The sequence below is a fragment of the Mytilus trossulus genome, chromosome 13 (assembly GCF_036588685.1).
Source record: "Mytilus trossulus isolate FHL-02 chromosome 13, PNRI_Mtr1.1.1.hap1, whole genome shotgun sequence".
NCBI classification, from domain to species: domain Eukaryota; kingdom Metazoa; phylum Mollusca; class Bivalvia; order Mytilida; family Mytilidae; genus Mytilus; species Mytilus trossulus.
This window is the reverse complement of record NC_086385.1, coordinates 23001499-23020547: the sequence shown is the minus strand read 5'-3', so window position 1 is coordinate 23020547 and position 19049 is coordinate 23001499. Positions and strand designations below refer to the sequence as shown.

Below are 19049 nucleotides of genomic sequence, written 5' to 3'. Positions count from 1 at the left end.
GGGAGGACAATTGTTTTATAATATTTATGAACTTTACAAAAGAAATGCATGTACGCAAAGAGACATGCATTAACAAAACATGTAAATGTAAATAATACGACGTTCTTATTAGAAGCAAGTGTTACCTTTGACCAGAGTAAAAAAATAGAATTCACAGATATACAATTAAACAAATATTTAATTTCAATTGTTTGCTTATTCCTTTTATATCTATTTATTTTGTAATGATAACAATTTGTATAACTAAAAATAAAGATTTTGATAAATGTTTGTTTAAATTTAACCCATATGATCCCAAAACATGCATGATCAGCTGGACCGTACGCGTATACTCATACGGTCCGACCGTACGCGTATGGTCGGACCGTACGAGTATACGTGTACGGTCCAAATACTCATATGGTCTGGAACATAGACACTTTGATCACCGATATATATAGTAATTATTTATTACCATTGAAGTAAATGCATTCGGTCAACGTTTCCCCCTTCATAATATGTACGGTAATGTGCAAATTGTGTCAAGTTTTGTGGAATTGATCTTACTTTTGGCCGTACGATTACTGCAAATATTTAAAAGATACACTCATATGTATATAGCTTTTACTTTTCAGCTTACAGTCAGTTGACTATGAGTGTTACCGTTTACCTGTAGCTATTGTTCAACCAGATTTTAACATTGACAATACAATAGGGACATTTTGATTGACCAGTTGGTTTTGTAAGATTTAAATCTACCTGTAAAAAAATTTATTCACCTAACCCAAAATTTCAGCATGTTTTTTTCCTGAAAATTTTCTTGACCTAGGATTATTCTATCAAACAATTGAAAGGGTAGAACTATTAATGGTTTAAAATCCCAGTATTGATAATATTTGTAAAATTTACCATAAAATCTGAATCAGTAAAATATTTTGTTTACTGTTAATATGTATCAAAAATTAAAACTGTTTTTAAATAATAAATGATTCTTTAAATTTGTAACCCTCATACATGGTATTGTCCATTTGTCAGTGTCACATGAAAGAGCTATCCAGGTGATTTCAGTTTCAATTTTCATTTGGATTATGTGTTGCGCGTTTCTTTAAATGTCCGATGAAGATTTTCATTTTGGATTATTATATTTGCGGTGTTCTTCTTTGTAATTTATTCTAAGAGGATTTTTTGGCAAAAAATACTGTGTTTACTGAAGGAAATTCAATTTTTAAAATATGGAATAAGTTATCTAAAAGGTTATAAAAAATCAAATTTGAATGCAAGAAGGAGAAATAATTTCAACACATTCATTTTACATTTTGGGATATATTATAAGAGTGATTTATCTGTTTAAATGGAATATATATCATTGGAATTATCATGGAAATGAAACAAAATGTTTAATTCATAAAGTGAATATAGTCTAATATAGTGATCAAGTGAACTGAAAAAGTAAAATATTCCTAATGTTGGGATAATATGTATGTGAAATTGGATATAATCATTGTAAAGTTCTGGATTTTATATTGTTTAATTCGAATATGAAATAAAAACTCAATACTGTGGATAAATTAAAATCAAGTGATATAGTGAAAATAAATGAATAAACTTATCAAAAAAATTTTAAAGTGAGGATACTCATTTTAAATGTGATAATGGAAATAATCAAATATTGCAAAATTCTGTACCTGTTTTTAGGGATATATATATCATGGGAAATTTAACGGAATATTGATATAGAGAGAAAATCTAGTAATATAGTCAAAAGCATGAACAAATATTCGAAAACATTCATCATGTTTATAAAATTAGAAAAATGTTATGAATTATTTCAGATAAAGAAATTGGAATACTGGATGAGATATAAAATATGTAGAGTTAATAAAATAGTTCATTCAAATATGATTTTGATATTTCAATATGAATATACATAAACAATTTGTACAAGGAACATGTCAAAAACAAATTATTTTGAGTTATTTCCCATTAAAAAGCCAAACAGATATTAAAAAGTGTTTTTTTCAACAATATACAAGAAATCTAAGCACTCATAGTATTTGGCTATGAAAACATTAAGGAGGAAATGTAGTAAATTATATGACATGTAATTAAGGTTCATGTAGACCCTATGGCTAAAATGGCCGCATTTTCACCTCAAAATTTACTCTGAGTACAGACAAACCTGCGCATCTGTAAAAACAATCAGGCATAGCATGACCAAGATAAATGAATTTTTAGTATGTTTTATGTTTTAGAAAAATAAAAACTTACCAGTATTTTGCCGTGCACTTTTTTCATTCCTCCAGAAGGTGCCAAATTAAACTAAGTTGGGAAACAGGTTTGAGAACTTCCCCACAGGTAAAAATTAAAGTGAGCATTTTTAATTGACATTGACATAAGACGGACAATAGATACCGGACAATAATTGGTTATTTAAACTGTGTACCTGAGTGGACCATATCAAAGTTGAAGAGCATTGAGGACCCAAAATTCCAAAAAGTTGTGCCAAATACGGCTAAGGTAATCTACTCCTGGGGTAAGAAAATCCTTAGTTTTTCGAATAATTCAAAGTTTTGTAAACAGAAAATTTATAAAAATGACCATATAATTGATATTCATGTCAACACCGAAGTGCTGACTACTAGGCTGGTGATACCCTCGGGGACGAAACGTCCACCAGCAGTGGCATCGACCCAGTGGTGTAAATAGTTATCAAAAGTACCAGGATTATAATTTTATACGCCAGACGCGCGTTTCGTCTACATAAGACTCATCAGTGACGCTCAGATCAAAATAGTTAAAAAGCCAAACAAATACAAAGTTGAAGTATTGAAAATAAAATTGATCACAAGATGTAACAAAATGGATCTTAATATAAATTTAATACTAAACAGAAAACAAATTTTAACTTGTGGCCACGATGTTATGCCACAAACATACGGTGTCAATATCTTTTTAGTACACCAGATCCGGATTTCGACAATAAATGTCTTTTCAGTGATGTTAGGGATTGAAACGGTATTTGGAAGGCCATATAAAAAGTACCCTCATTTTTAGATTATGACTCTTGAATTTTAAGAGGCAATATAGGATGAACAGATCATAAAAACCGGAGGGAAAATATGATACAAGCCCAAACGAAAAATAATTAACGAGTATAAATTGAAAACTACGTTCAAACCTATGATTGCGTTGGATAAAAAACATATATTATAAATGGAAACACAGGAATAAAAAGTAAGTCAAGAATATGGATAGTTATAGGAATGCACACAATAAGGGACACTTGTTTTCTTTAACGAAATGATATATAGTCAAAATGATTCATAATGATTCTATGAGTTAGCAAACATTAACATTTATTATTTCAACACACAAAATGCGAAAAATCTGTGTGAGATTTGAACCCTATCTTCAAAACAATATAAAAATATTCAAGGATCAACGATATTAGCCATGTTCACCATAAGCCAATACCGACGAACCCAAAAATAGTAGTTGGGTAAATGGTACATGGTACAATGTTTCTTAACTGAACCCTGTTATTCCATTATATTGCTTGAGATTTGAATACACATGGTGGAGTATTACTTTTATTCGCCAGTTCCCATGAATGTATCAAAAATGCAAAATAAAATTTAACCATTAATTAATACAGTTATGCAAGTAGTACTCTATTTAAGATGGTAGTACACATTCTTTATGATGTACATACATCATGAAGCAATTTTCGTCATAGGGAAAGAGCTGCACATAGTTTTATAAAAGGTGCAGTATTGTTCCAACTATGTCTTTAACGAGAACCTATTATTTTATAAATTTTCATTCGTCTTATGGAATGTTCTACATAAACTCTTGCACGTATTTTTTATTGATATAGTTGTGTTGAACGCGAACTATTACATTTTGACTGTGCAACTACCTAACAGTATATGGTGTTGTAATAGGATGTTTAGATGATAATATGGAATCGCCAATTAAGTAACAATCACAAAGAAAACGGTCGTGCGGACCAATTCCATCCATCAATCTGTAAGTGATCGCGTCATTGTTATGACATAGGGAACCAGATTAGATGTATTTCATTTTCATTTCTGTGTCTATTATGATTTGCGTTTAAATACAGTGTATTTGATCATGATGATGGTGTCCACTTTAAAACAAATGCATATTGGTTTCTTTGTCTAAATCAACATTATTTTGAAAATCGATTATATTATTTAAGTTTATTTATATGAAATAAATATAGGCATGACTGCACAACACAGATTTTTAGACATTTCCGATATAGCTTTAATTACTTTTAATGGAATATATCCGACACGGAATCAAACTGTTCTTTTGTTTTTGCACTCTGTTTGATTCCATGTGTACTATAACAAACTGTTGAAACTAATTTTGACGAACGCACACAAGCTTATTTGATCCTCATCGTTTGATACAGATTAACAGTAGTAACATAATTACACTGAAATAAAATGTTTGCCGTCAAAAGCATATGTTTGTTTTTTTTTATAAGTTAAAGGTTTTCTTCATATAAAGAGTTGGAACCATTTGGCACATATCGTAGGAATTTGTACAAATATTTCCCTTCGACGAAACTTGATTCATAATTAATGTATATCATAAATAAAGTTTCCACATCGTAATTGTATATTATTTGCATTAGTGTACTTATTATTCGTTGAATTAAACTTTGCTTGTTTTGATAGATTCGTGAACATTGATTGTTGAATTGAAGTAATACAATGGAGTAAAAGGATTGATTTAATTTAACATAATAACATTAACCATTCACCTCATTACTATTTTTTGGTTTCGGTATCGGCTCCGGTCTTTTTTTTCGGTATCGGCATTGGTGAACATGTCTATTGTGCCGACCAGGTGATATTTCACCATATCACTATGTTAACATCCTGACAATCGATTTATAGGGCTGTATATGCGTCTATTGAAAATGTTTTCTTTGTTTCAACATCAAACCGGAAGATGATTTGATGAGTTTTGGTCAACTAATATACGTCGGTTCAAACATTATGACCTCGCTGATATTTCCCGGTCAAACATCCTGAAAATCGATTTATAGGGCTATATTTTCGTCTATTGGAAGTGTTTTCTTTGTTTCACCACCACACCGGAAGATGATTTGATGAGTTTTGGTCAACTAATATACGTCGGTTTAAACATTATGACGTCGCTGATATGTCTGGGTTAAAGTAATTAAAACCGGGTCGACGTATTTAACGTCACAAAGCCTTGATATGCAATTTCATTAAGAGATGAGCTGAGTGATATAGATGTTCAAGACCGTATGAGTATTTAGACCGTACGCGTACTGTCTGGACCGTATGCGTACTTTTTCAAAATACGCATACGGTCGGAACGTACGCGTACGGTCTGACTGATATTAATAAGTTGGTCAAGTTTATTAGATATACAAATTTATGTATATAACAGATCAACATAACTTATATCTCCAATTAATATAAAAAGTTCAACAGCATTTGACATAAAAACTTTATATTTTAACTATTTAAAAATATCACGCTTATTTAATCTGTTAATCTCCTGTATTTTGCACGCCGATAATTCATTATTTGCAGCTCAGTATGATCGTTTAAATTGCAGTTATCGGAAGTAAACATAATGTGGGAGGACAATTGTTTTATAATATTTATGAACTTTACAAAAGAAATGCATGTACGCAAAGAGACATGCATTAACAAAACATGTAAATGTAAATAATACGACGTTCTTATTAGAAGCAAGTGTTACCTTTGACCAGAGTAAAACAATAGAATTCACAGATATACAATTAAACAAATATTTAATTTCAATTGTTTGCTTATTCCTTTTATATCTATTTATTTTGTAATGATAACAATTTGTATAACTAAAAATAAAGATTTTGATAAATGTTTGTTTAAATTTAACCCATATGATCCCAAAACATGCATGATCAGCTGGACCGTACGCGTATACTCATACGGTCCGACCGTACGCGTATGGTCGGACCGTACGAGTATACGTGTACGGTCCAAATACTCATATGGTCTGGAACATAGACACTTTGATCACCGATATATATAGTAATTATTTATTACCATTGAAGTAAATGCATTCGGTCAACGTTTCCCCCTTCATAATATGTACGGTAATGTGCAAATTGTGTCAAGTTTTGTGGAATTGATCTTACTTTTGGCCGTACGATTACTGCAAATATTTAAAAGATACACTCATATGTATATAGCTTTTACTTTTCAGCTTACAGTCAGTTGACTATGAGTGTTACCGTTTACCTGTAGCTATTGTTCAACCAGATTTTAACATTGACAATACAATAGGGACATTTTGATTGACCAGTTGGTTTTGTAAGATTTAAATCTACCTGTAAAAAAATTTATTCACCTAACCCAAAATTTCAGCATGTTTTTTTCCTGAAAATTTTCTTGACCTAGGATTATTCTATCAAACAATTGAAAGGGTAGAACTATTAATGGTTTAAAATCCCAGTATTGATAATATTTGTAAAATTTACCATAAAATCTGAATCAGTAAAATATTTTGTTTACTGTTAATATGTATCAAAAATTAAAACTGTTTTTAAATAATAAATGATTCTTTAAATTTGTAACCCTCATACATGGTATTGTCCATTTGTCAGTGTCACATGAAAGAGCTATCCAGGTGATTTCAGTTTCAATTTTCATTTGGATTATGTGTTGCGCGTTTCTTTAAATGTCCGATGAAGATTTTCATTTTGGATTATTATATTTGCGGTGTTCTTCTTTGTAATTTATTCTAAGAGGATTTTTTGGCAAAAAATACTGTGTTTACTGAAGGAAATTCAATTTTTAAAATATGGAATAAGTTATCTAAAAGGTTATAAAAAATCAAATTTGAATGCAAGAAGGAGAAATAATTTCAACACATTCATTTTAAATTTTGGGATATATTATAAGAGTGATTTATCTGTTTAAATGGAATATATATCATTGGAATTATCATGGAAATGAAACAAAATGTTTAATTCATAAAGTGAATATAGTCTAATATAGTGATCAAGTGAACTGAAAAAGTAAAATATTCCTAATGTTGGGATAATATGTATGTGAAATTGGATATAATCATTGTAAAGTTCTGGATTTTATATTGTTTAATTCGAATATGAAATAAAAACTCAATACTGTGGATAAATTAAAATCAAGTGATATAGTGAAAATAAATGAATAAACTTATCAAAAAAAATTTAAAGTGAGGATACTCATTTTAAATGTGATAATGGAAATAATCAAATATTGCAAAATTCTGTACCTGTTTTTAGGGATATATATATCATGGGAAATTTAACGGAATATTGATATAGAGAGAAAATCTAGTAATATAGTCAAAAGCATGAACAAATATTCGAAAACATTCATCATGTTTATAAAATTAGAAAAATGTTATGAATTATTTCAGATAAAGAAATTGGAATACTGGATGAGATATAAAATATGTAGAGTTAATAAAATAGTTCATTCAAATATGATTTTGATATTTCAATATGAATATACATAAACAATTTGTACAAGGAACATGTCAAAAACAAATTATTTTGAGTTATTTCCCATTAAAAAGCCAAACAGATATTAAAAAGTGTTTTTTTCAACAATATACAAGAAATCTAAGCACTCATAGTATTTGGCTATGAAAACATTAAGGAGGAAATGTAGTAAATTATATGACATGTAATTAAGGTTCATGTAGACCCTATGGCTAAAATGGCCGCATTTTCACCTCAAAATTTACTCTGAGTACAGACAAACCTGCGCATCTGTAAAAACAATCAGGCATAGCATGACCAAGATAAATGAATTTTTAGTATGTTTTATGTTTTAGAAAAATAAAAACTTACCAGTATTTTGCCGTGCACTTTTTTCATTCCTCCAGAAGGTGCCAAATTAAACTAAGTTGGGAAACAGGTTTGAGAACTTCCCCACAGGTAAAAATTAAAGTGAGCATTTTTAATTGACATTGACATTAGACGGACAATAGATACCGGACAATAATTGGTTATTTAAACTGTGTACCTGAGTGGACCATATCAAGGTAAACTCAACTGTTGGTTAATTTTATCATCTTCTGCAGAGACGAAAAAAAGTGTACGGCAAAATTTTGTTAAGTTATGATTTTTTTAAATCATACAATGCATTTGAATTCTATTTATCTAGAGCATGCTATGACTTAAAACTTTTCCAGATGCACAGGCTTGGCTGTACTCAGAGAAAATTTTGAGGTGAAAATACGGCCATTTTAGCCATAGGGTCCACATGAACCTTAAATTCCTTTATGAAAACATATACTCTTGATCTGGCTTGCCTTCTTCTTAAATTTTGAATGACAGTAAAAAATATCTTCTTCTGTCTAAATGTTGTGGGTTTTTTTGGCATTTGAATGATTAATAATTCCAGGGAAAACATCCATTTCCATAATAAAAAGACTTATAACAATGTTAATTTCTTTACCTGTTTTATGATTCTCTAAAAAAAAAAAACATGAGAAAAGGATTATTTTTTTATCCTATTCACAGTGTTTAGTTTTGTAATTAGAACATGAAATAAGCTTGTGTCTTTGTATCAAATATAAGTGGTAATCTTCTAGCATTATTCATACCATATATTGGTTTTCCCGTTTGAATGGTTTTACACTAGTAATTTTGGGGCCCTTTATAGCTTGTTGTTCGGTGTGAACCAAGGCTCCGTGTTGAAGGCCGTCCTTTAACCTATAATGGTTAACTTTTGAAATTGTTACTTGGATGGAGATCACACCACATCTTCATATATCCATATAAATTAATTTAGATTGAATGCCTATTATGTTATTCAACAAAGATAAAAATTGAAGCCTTGATGCCATATTAAAAAAATAATCAGTTTTAAAAAAAACTATCTTAGTTATACTACAACAGTAACAGGTGAAGTAATATGATAAAAAATACTTCAGGAAAAAAGCATGCTGAAAGTTTTGATTAGGTGAATTAAAAACTGTACAGGTAGCATCAATGTAGATTTAAATCTACCAAACCAGCTGGTCAATTTAAATGTCCCTATTGTATTGTCAATGTTTGAACCTGGTTGAACAATAGCTACAGGTAAACGGTAACACCCATAGTCAACTCACTGTAAATCACCTGGATGTATAATAACATCCAGTTTTGTAGAACAAACAGGACCTCATTTCAATAGCACAGCTGTGGAGGTTTCTTCCAGTTAAGTGCCTGAATATGAGAAGCAGACATAAGAACTCATAGAAATAAACAGAACAGCCGAGACCATCTAAAAAATGAATTTAACATAAAGGAATTTAAACAGGTGACCCATGATATTTTGTGAACTATATTTGTAGATGTGGAAGCATTGCCAATGAGATAACTAACAACAACTACTAAAATGCATATACAGAAAAAGCGGTATTTAACGGGTTTGTGAACGCTCAACACTTCCGATCCTTTGCCATAACGGTAAAGCCCAACCTATAAGAACCATTTATAAGGAATAAGCTGGAAATGGCTTGCATCATCATGTTATCACGAATCACACATATGACACAACGTACCGATATAAGATACTCACAGTTCATGAAAACTACTGCAAAGTCAACTACAATTAATAAAAAAAAATCAAATTTTCTCCGATTTTAATATTATTCGTCATAACCATTTGAGAAAAGCTCAATGTAAAAATGTAACTACCGACAGGATATAGGACATTAAGTGTGATAAAGAAAGTTTTCAAATTAACATGCTGCATCTTCATTTCTCAATTGATAACCTTTTTCAAATAAGTGTATTTGATAAATTTAACGGTTTATATGGATAGCATCTAAATGTGAAATGACAGGCTTCGCTTCAAATACAGTACAGTTATCTCCTTAGTAATATGACATGGATGCTTTTTATTTGGTATATAACATGTTATCGGTCATATAATGTTAATTCTTTTTATACAGTTTCCACAGAAAACGCCTTTAAGTTTGATTAAAGTTAAAACATTTGCAACATCCATGTAAATAAAACACGTCTATTTCTAGGTGTGACATATATGTAGCTGTCGTTGAACTGTAACCAATTTTATAAACCACTGCTGTAGTCGCCTGTTCAACGTATTCACAGGTACACCCAGTACATCCAATAGCTTGACTGAAAGAAATAAATCAAAAATGGAATGTAAAACGACGTTCAAATTGCAACAATGGATTCAGAAAACAAATCAAGGAAACAAAACAAAACTGAAAAAGAAATCGCATAAAGGAATAGGTCCAATAAGACCCCTTTTCGGCCCCAAAATATGGCAGTTTAACAAAAGTGTTAAAATGTAAACTTTAAGTTAATTATTGGATAGTTGAATGGTTCTGCTACATAAATATGGGCTATTTTTGACAATACAATGCACATATATTGGGTACTAGCACCAATAAATCATGCTAAATTACTGAAATATTCACAATTCAAGCATTTTAGTTAAATTTTAGACGGTTTCCGTGTAAAACAAAAGTGACCGCATTCGTGTTCATCCAAAATATTGAAATGGAAGTTGTATTTGATGATAAAACATAACATATATAAAGATTGAGGATGAACACTGATGCGGCCACTTTCGTTTTTGACAAAAACCATCTGAAAAGTGACATTTTTGCGCATATTTGGTACATTTTTTATATTTGAGCTTGAATCGAATCGTTTTTTATGACTAAATAAGTTAAAATCTTTACATTTATTAATTGAATCATATGAAATAGACACTTACGCGTTTAAAAAGTGGTTAAAATCTTACGTCAGATGAAACTGCAATTTGAGACCAAAATCGGTCCCTACCGGACCTACTCCATTCAAAAGAAGCAAAACCGCGTGCGATGATAGGGTAAATGAAATCATCGCACAAGTATTTTGGTCATTATAAAAAAAAGTGCAAATTTCGACGAGGTAATATTTTGAAAAATGATGTCATTGTTTAAAACATTAAAATGTGTCCTGTTATTCTATAGTATAGTAGCAACGATATTCAGAAAAATACAAGGGAAAAATGAAGAGTTCCTTCAATTTTAACAATTATAGGTCATCCTTTGATAGAATTGTGTGAATGGTTTGGCCAATTTAAAGTATACATTTAGGTACCAAATGATTATGGTTTAACATCAAACTACTGTTCCAATTTGCTGTTTAGGGGTAAATTACGACTTGTTGTGCCATTATTCATATAGCTGTGCATTCTATTCAACATAAATTTCAGAATACATTGTCGAAAAAATGTTAGCTGTCCTAATTATGTCCGTTGTTAATTCTTAAAAATACATTTAAGCTAAATATTTGTGAATTTTATAAGATTAAATGATAATAATATACCTAATCCTTCGTACACGACATAAAAACACTTTTATTTCTGAATAAAAAAAATTAAAATATCGCATTTTTATAAAGTAACACCACTGACCCTCAGTAACTCTAATGGCACAAAAGTATCACCATTGACATCACATTTTAAATTATAATTTTTTTAAGTACTGAACACAAAGCCAAGAACACCGAGCAAAAAAAAAACATGAAAAAATAATTTTTACACTAAAATATCTCAAATTATGTAACATAACATCAATAACTAAAAATGTCAATATTGTTACCAAATAATGTCATTGATGTTGCTGTAGGATTAAATAGTGTTACGGTGATTGTCCCCCATGAAATGATGTCCCAGGGAGAAAACAAATTACAAATTTGAGATGTGAAATTTTGTCTGGGACAGAATTTTAATACGAAATTTTGTCCAGGACAGCATTTTATTATAAAATATTGTCCATCTCTGTGTAAAAGTGTCCTTTGAAAAGATATTCTATTTTGACCTTTGTTGAGTATTTTTCAAAGTGAAATCATGTCCAAATACACCTATTCGCTATTTATTCCAATCCGGATAAGTTCTGAAATTACACAACTTTTTCATCTAGTTGAAGCTATCTGGGACCCTGTTTAAAACTGCACCATGCATGATACTTTTTAATGAGACCTGTTAAAACTAACGGAAATACTTCAAACAAAATATTTTTTCACTTCAATTTTAATTTCGAAAAAGTTGATCATACTCTATCAAAGTTTCTTGATGGTCGCTTTCTAAAGTTGTTCCTCCCTCAGCTCACTACTGATGACCTCTATTTTCGGCGGCTTGACCCAAACAGGAAGTTGTGTAAATGACTGTTTTTCCTGGATTGGACTAAATAGCGATAAGGTGTATTGCATAAAAGTCTTGTCTAATACCAAATAATTTAATTTACAAAAAAGAATAAGACTGAATCAACATTTTTTTCAATATACAGCAGAAATCAATTAATTGTTCTAACAGGTCTGATTAACCCGAAATGGCATCCACTCTCATTGTGGCATAGGTACAACACCTGTTTCAGTTTGTCTTTATAAATAACAAGTTTTAATGTTTTCTCCTTTGTTTTTTTGTCAACATGTATATAAAACATTTCATTGTTTTTAATTTTAAATTGCTTGGCCTCCTTCTTGAATTATCTTCTTCCATTGTTATTAAACTTTGAAGGGTATTGACCGTCACACAAAAAGTCATATAGCTGTTTATATACACCACTTTCTATTTGTGTTTACATCTGTGTTGTCTTGATTTAAATTTGAATTATGATTTAACTTATTGATTAAAACATTTCAATTATTGCAAAATTATTATTTTTTTATAACATACATAAATTTTGTCCAAGTATTAGGGACAATTTTTCACCAAGAAAGATGCTATTTTATAATTTATAAATGTGATGTTTTGTCCCGTAAACGAAATTTCACAGATGAACTGTGAAATATAGTCCAAGAAGACACAATTTCATGGGACATTTTTTTTGCTCAAATTACAAGCATACATCAGTTTGTGAAAACTTTGTGTATGTAATACATGATATTGTTAAAACATTGTTAAGTAAGTATTGTTTTTCATAAATCATATGATGTTTCGCTTGTTAAGCATGAAAAAAACACAGAAGAATGCTGATTGTTATGATATATTCAGTGGTGTTATTGGTCAATGGTATTATTTTTATCAAAATGGTCTCACCATTGACAGTAACACCAATGATTTAAGGTCCTTAGTATTTTAAGATTTAGTTACGAAATAAGTGCTCAATTCCCCCTATTATTTGTGTTGTTACTTATGCATGTAGCATGAAAATAATCCATGTGAATCATTTTTTTCAATCCTTTTTTTAAGCATGGTATAAACTACATTTTGGCAAATTATCAAAAAAATTATATAGATTATAATAAATTATAATTTAGACACACAACTAATTTAACTTATATTTTTCTTATTCCAAACATTTGGTCAAAACATAGATCAATACTATTCCCTTTTTTATACAAAGATAACATTTCATTAAAGTCAAATAATGTATTGAAATTGTTTATTTTTATCTTAATAAATGATGCTTGAAAAACGCGCTCCTTTTTTTAATTTCACCGCAACACACAAGACAGTTATTTGTTTATCAAAGGTTCGTTGTAAGTTTATGATATTATTTATGGGTCAAGGAAGTCAAAATTGCCTGAGACCATGTTCTATTCGTAAAATGTGAGCTGCGTCGGAGAGAAATCGATGTTATGCAAATGAAATCAAAACAATTTTTAACATATTTTGAGTTAAAAAATCTCTATGGAAAATCTGAAACTGAAAATTGATATGTTAAAATAAAATCTACAAATCAAATCAAAGTTCATCTTTTATTTTGTACTTCAATATTCCAAAATCAATCAAAGACACATGTGAAATATGTGAATTTGCATAAAATCGATTTATGCCTGTCGCAATTGATCTGGCCCGTCTCGGCTTTACATTCCTTATAATTCAGAAAGAAACATTGATAAAACAAATCTTAATACTAACCTGCATTGTTCCTGGAAATAATTAAAAACAATGGATATACGGAATATGTGTCATAAAACTGTACTTTCTCTCTCAACCCGTTAGATATACTGTCCCAGGAGGAAGGATTATTATAACAGAATATATAAACAAATCTTAATACTAACCTGCATTGTTCCTGGAAGAAAATTTGAAGCAGTGGATATTCGGAATATGTGTCATTAAATTGTACTATCTCTCTCAACCCGTTAGATATACTGTCCCAAAAGTGAGGAGCTCTAATTACAGGAAATCTAAACAAAATATACAAAAATGTAAGAAAATGAAGTGATCAACATTTAATAAGTGATTGGTTACTTGAACCATATGAAATTATTAAATAAATCTGAAAAAACTGAATTTAATACCCAGACCATATATTAATAAACGAACGATATTTTGTCATTTGAAAGGGAATTTTCCTTTTTGAATTTTCTCAGACTTTGGTATTTTTTTTTTATTTTACATAGACTGAAAATATTTGCATGGATGTGCAAGCTGATTGTCTGAACAGTACTAGATTAACATCAATGAATAGGTCTGAAAATTGACAGAAAACTAAACATTACAAAATACATTTGTTTGTTTAAATGTTTGAGACATTCAAGAGCTGTGCATGTCAAAGTTGCTTTTTTAATTGCAATCTTTAATTTTGGGTTCTTTTAATGCTTTTTAAAATACTGCTTCAAATATCTGTGAAGGCTTCATTTTGATTTGCATTTCATCATCAGATACACTAGATAATTAGGAGGGAAACAGACTAGGTGACCCTTCTTGCGCAATGACAACACAAAGCCGGAGGATGTAGAGGGCCCCCTTTTGGATCTCAAATAAAAAATAAAAAACACGTGTTTCACGAAGTCTATATAATTTTGGTATAAAATCTTCAAAAATCCTCTCGGGCCAACCATTTTTTTCATTTCTTTCCTAGAAAGCTCATTATTCCATAAATGCAACATATAGTACTTTATACGCATTTGATTTGTATAAGCATCTATTTTATTTAACAACTTACGATTGACAGCAGCCATGATTGTGAAGATTGGATGGCATGTCTTGACGTTTTTTCCTGCCTACTCCTGCCAATGTGTTATTGCATCTGAAACTACATTCATTTTCGGTCGGAAATCTTTCTTTCGTCGGTGTACGTTTCCTTGCACCATCTAGTAATATCTGTTCATACCTTGTACTGTCTATACTAAATATTGACGGGTAAAATTTGATGAGATTCTCACGTGTAATTTTGGTGTCCTCCGTTTCCTTGTGAAATCTGAAAATATGTAGGAACAATCAAGGAAAAGCCTTCTGTAATCATAATTAAAACGTGTTCGCTATTAACAGTTATCACAAGTAAAACGTGTTCATTTTTCACAGAAATCATTAGTAGAACGTGTTCACAATATATAACAATAACAAATATAGAACGTGTCTACTGTTTATACAGTGGAGATCGCTTCTAACATCTCATAAAATCTGTCAGAATTTGTCAGGAGAAATGTTCTATGACAGTACGTGTCCATTGTTTATAGTTAACATAAATAGGAAGTGTTCACTACTTAAAGTAATCATATTTAATAAAACGTGTTCATTTTTTAAAGTAAACATAAGTAGGAAGTGTATATTTTTTACAGTAATCGTAAGAAGAACGTGTTCATTAATTAAAGTAATCATATTTAATAAAACATGTTCATTGTTAAAAGTATTACAGTTATCATAAGTAAAACGTGTTCGCCATTTACAGTTTTCACAAGTAGAACGTGTTCACTTTCTACAGCAATCATTAGAAGAACGTGTTCACACTTTATAACATTAACAAGTATAGAACGTGTCCCCTAGGCCTGTTTATACAGTGGAGATTGCTTCTAACATCTCATCAAATCTGTCAGAATCTGTCAGGAGAAATGTTCTATGACAGTATGTAGAACTGTCATCCTGACACCTTTTAGACAGTTCTAGCCAGAACAGTTCTAACCTAGAACCTAGAACTGTTTGGTCAATTCTACCTAGAACATATTTAGACAGATCTACGACTAAATTATTTGGTCAGTTCTAATTATTCTAATTATAGTTGATTAAGTCAGTTTTATCCATTGAACAGTTTTTTCAAATACCTCTTCTAAAATATGAATAAGTCAAAAGAATATTATATATATTCAAAAATTCTCATCTCAGCACTGTTTCAACATTTCTCGATTTATAGAACTTCTCTATATAATCGTGACAGGTTTGGTCATTTATACGGCTAGAACAGTTTTAGACAGTTCTGCTGACAGTTCCGCGACGAGAACCGATTATGACAGTTCTACTCTAGAATTTATCCTGACAGTTCTAGAACAGTGCTATGGTAGACAACAGTTTAGAACAGTTCTATGACAGGTTATTCTAGCAGTTTAAAGAGAGGTTAGAAGTGATCTCCAATGTAGCAATCATAAGTAAAACGTGTTCACTATTTATGGTGATCATAAGTATAACGTGTTTATGGTCTACATCATTCATATATGTAGGTAGAACGTGTTCACTGTGTACAGTAATCATAAGTATATAGTATATAAAGTGTTTCTGTCAATCAGACACAGAACTAGATCATGATTACTGAATTCATATGTGGAAAGTGATATCTGCAATCATAATCACAATGTTTAAAACGCAACAACAAAACACATTAACATAGCATGGTTCCTTACATAAACTCTCTATAACAAATTACTCCAACTAATACGAATGTTGTAGCAATAAAAGTGAAAGCGACACCAACCTGTAAAGAAAAGAAAATGATGTGTTTAGTTGTATTGATATATGGTGTAAATTACAATGTAATACATTTATAACGTTTCATTTTATAACAAAGCTATCATAAATAAACGTATGGGTATCTTCATAAAATAATAACGGATTTTGGAACATTTCGAAAATTTGATGTGGGCATATGACGTTTTTATGACTGCTTTTCTTGATAAATAGTTTGGCTTCTCCCCTTGGGGAGGGGGAAAGCGTTTTAATGTAATGTCTTGATACAATAGTTTCACTCCTAAAATAATAAAGTATTTGTTCATACAACGTTGAAAAAAAATCTAACTAATATTTCTTTCATTACTGTTTTTCGTTTGCGTGTCTTATAACTGTGTGTCCGTATAGTTGTCTAGTGCAATTTGTCCACACATTTTTATTTTCCCTTTTTATGTATCACACACTGTTTGTGATTACTTGTCCCGGTAATGATTGTGACTACATTTTTCTCATTACAGTGTATGCGTTCTTTTGCCTCGCTAATGATTGTTCATAACCGTGTTTCATACAGTGTGTGCGTTCGCTTGTCTCGGTAAAGATGGTTCCTTTATTTGACTCATTACAGTTTATGTGTTTGCAAGCCTCATTAAAGATTTCCTTACGCGTGTATCATATTTCGCGTTAATGGTTTCCTTATAGTTGTTGCATTTCAGTTTATGCGTTCAATTGTATGCATGCATTATACAGCGTTTTCGTACATTTGATAAATTGTTATTGGTCCCTACTTATATTGTTACAGACCTCGTAATCCTGTCTGTTTCATGAATGTATGCACATGTATAACACAGTGAGTGCGTTCAGGTGACTATTTAGTATGCGTCTCAATACATGTAGATGCCAATTTGTGCGTACATTTGTCTAATTACTGTTTGTCCGTCTCAAATTCATCTTTGTCCCTTGAAATAGCTCGCAACTGTCTGATCCTTTTTTCTCTCTTTGCCATTAAACTTTCTCTTTGCTTTTTTCTCGTGTTATATTTGCATGAAATATGAATGTTTTTATATCTTTCAACAGAAAAAGTTCAATACTTACCCATATTCTTCCACAGCATGAATCTTTCATTCTGATTATGTTTGTATTTATGCTTTTACAATATCTAAAATATATTTGAATATTTTTTAGATCTAATATATATATATCAGAACTAACGTGTACAACTGCGGTTGTTAGACAGGTTAGAGGAACTGAATACATTTTTTCATACAATCACGGTCAAAAAGAATACCAATTGATGCAAAATGGCTCTAATAGCTCCCTGAAATAACAAAAATGGCTCTAATAGATCCCTGTAATACCAAAAAATGGAACTAATTGCTCCCTGTAATACAAAAATGGCTCTTATAGCTCCCTGTTATAACAACCAGAGGGATATTAAATTTTGATATGAAAACCTGTAAAATATTAAAGGAAAGTATAATGTATCTCAATCTAATTTAAATATATATCTCCGATTTCGTTATACTACGTAATACTCATATATAGTAATGTAATATAACGAAGTCTGAGAATTATATTTTAATTAGATTGAATGTATCTTTTCTACATGTCAAAAGTGGTAAATAGAAAATAAACCCTGGTTGTAAATAAGTACGTATGGACTTTAAAGGTAATTTTATCTAAATAGGGTAAATAATGATAGTTTTGAGATGTTAACATGTACAAGCTGACCGTATTTAATGGAACCCATTCAAGATATTGTTCTTATTTTCTCGTTGATAACTGAACACGACTTTGGACTAATTTCATGAGCAGCACTACAGTTTCCGGCTCGAAAAAAAATGGAATCTTTTTTCAATTTGTTACCCTTGTTCTCAAGAAGATTCTAATTATTGTTTAGCTAAATTGTTATGTTTCACACATGCTGTTTTCTAGCCCTATTTTACTAATGAATATTTACTTTTTTCTCAACTTTTTTTCCTGAAGTGAAAGAAAAATTGAACTTCCATTTAACAAAAGAGGTTTCTATAATTGAATGGGGGATGAAATTGGATGAAATTTGACATATATCTTAGTAACAAGGATATCAACGCCATAATATGATTGATACTCTACTAATTAATGTATAGTATTGTTTTGTATAAACGTTTATGATCGTCTTGGTATATTCTTATTCCCATATAATTCCATACATGTATTTGTACTTACTGTTTTTTGTTTGATTTAATTTTTCCAAATGTTACTCGAATTCATCAAATATAAATAAATATGTCGCATCTTCACCAACAGTTTAAATAATTTTAAACATTAATTTGTTCAACCGTGACTCAGCATTAAATGTTAACAATCCTATATATAACTTCCGAAATAGTTTTGAATATTGATTGGATTGTATTTTTCCGTTCTGAA

At 30.4% G+C, this 19049-nt stretch overlaps 1 protein-coding gene across 1 annotated transcript; it reads right to left on the bottom strand.

Moving 5' to 3' along the window:
- Positions 1 to 9685: 9685 nt before the first annotated feature.
- Positions 9686 to 17793, bottom strand: LOC134694875 (uncharacterized). Its single transcript, XM_063555980.1, has 5 exons — positions 17736 to 17793; positions 16601 to 16671; positions 14932 to 15186; positions 14045 to 14170; positions 9686 to 10156 (listed from the first exon to the last, which is right to left on the bottom strand). The coding sequence occupies exons 1-5, from the start codon at positions 17763 to 17765 to the stop codon at positions 9985 to 9987; spliced, it is 654 nt and encodes a 217-aa protein (XP_063412050.1). The 5' UTR covers positions 17766 to 17793; the 3' UTR covers positions 9686 to 9984.
- Positions 17794 to 19049: the final 1256 nt, after the last annotated feature.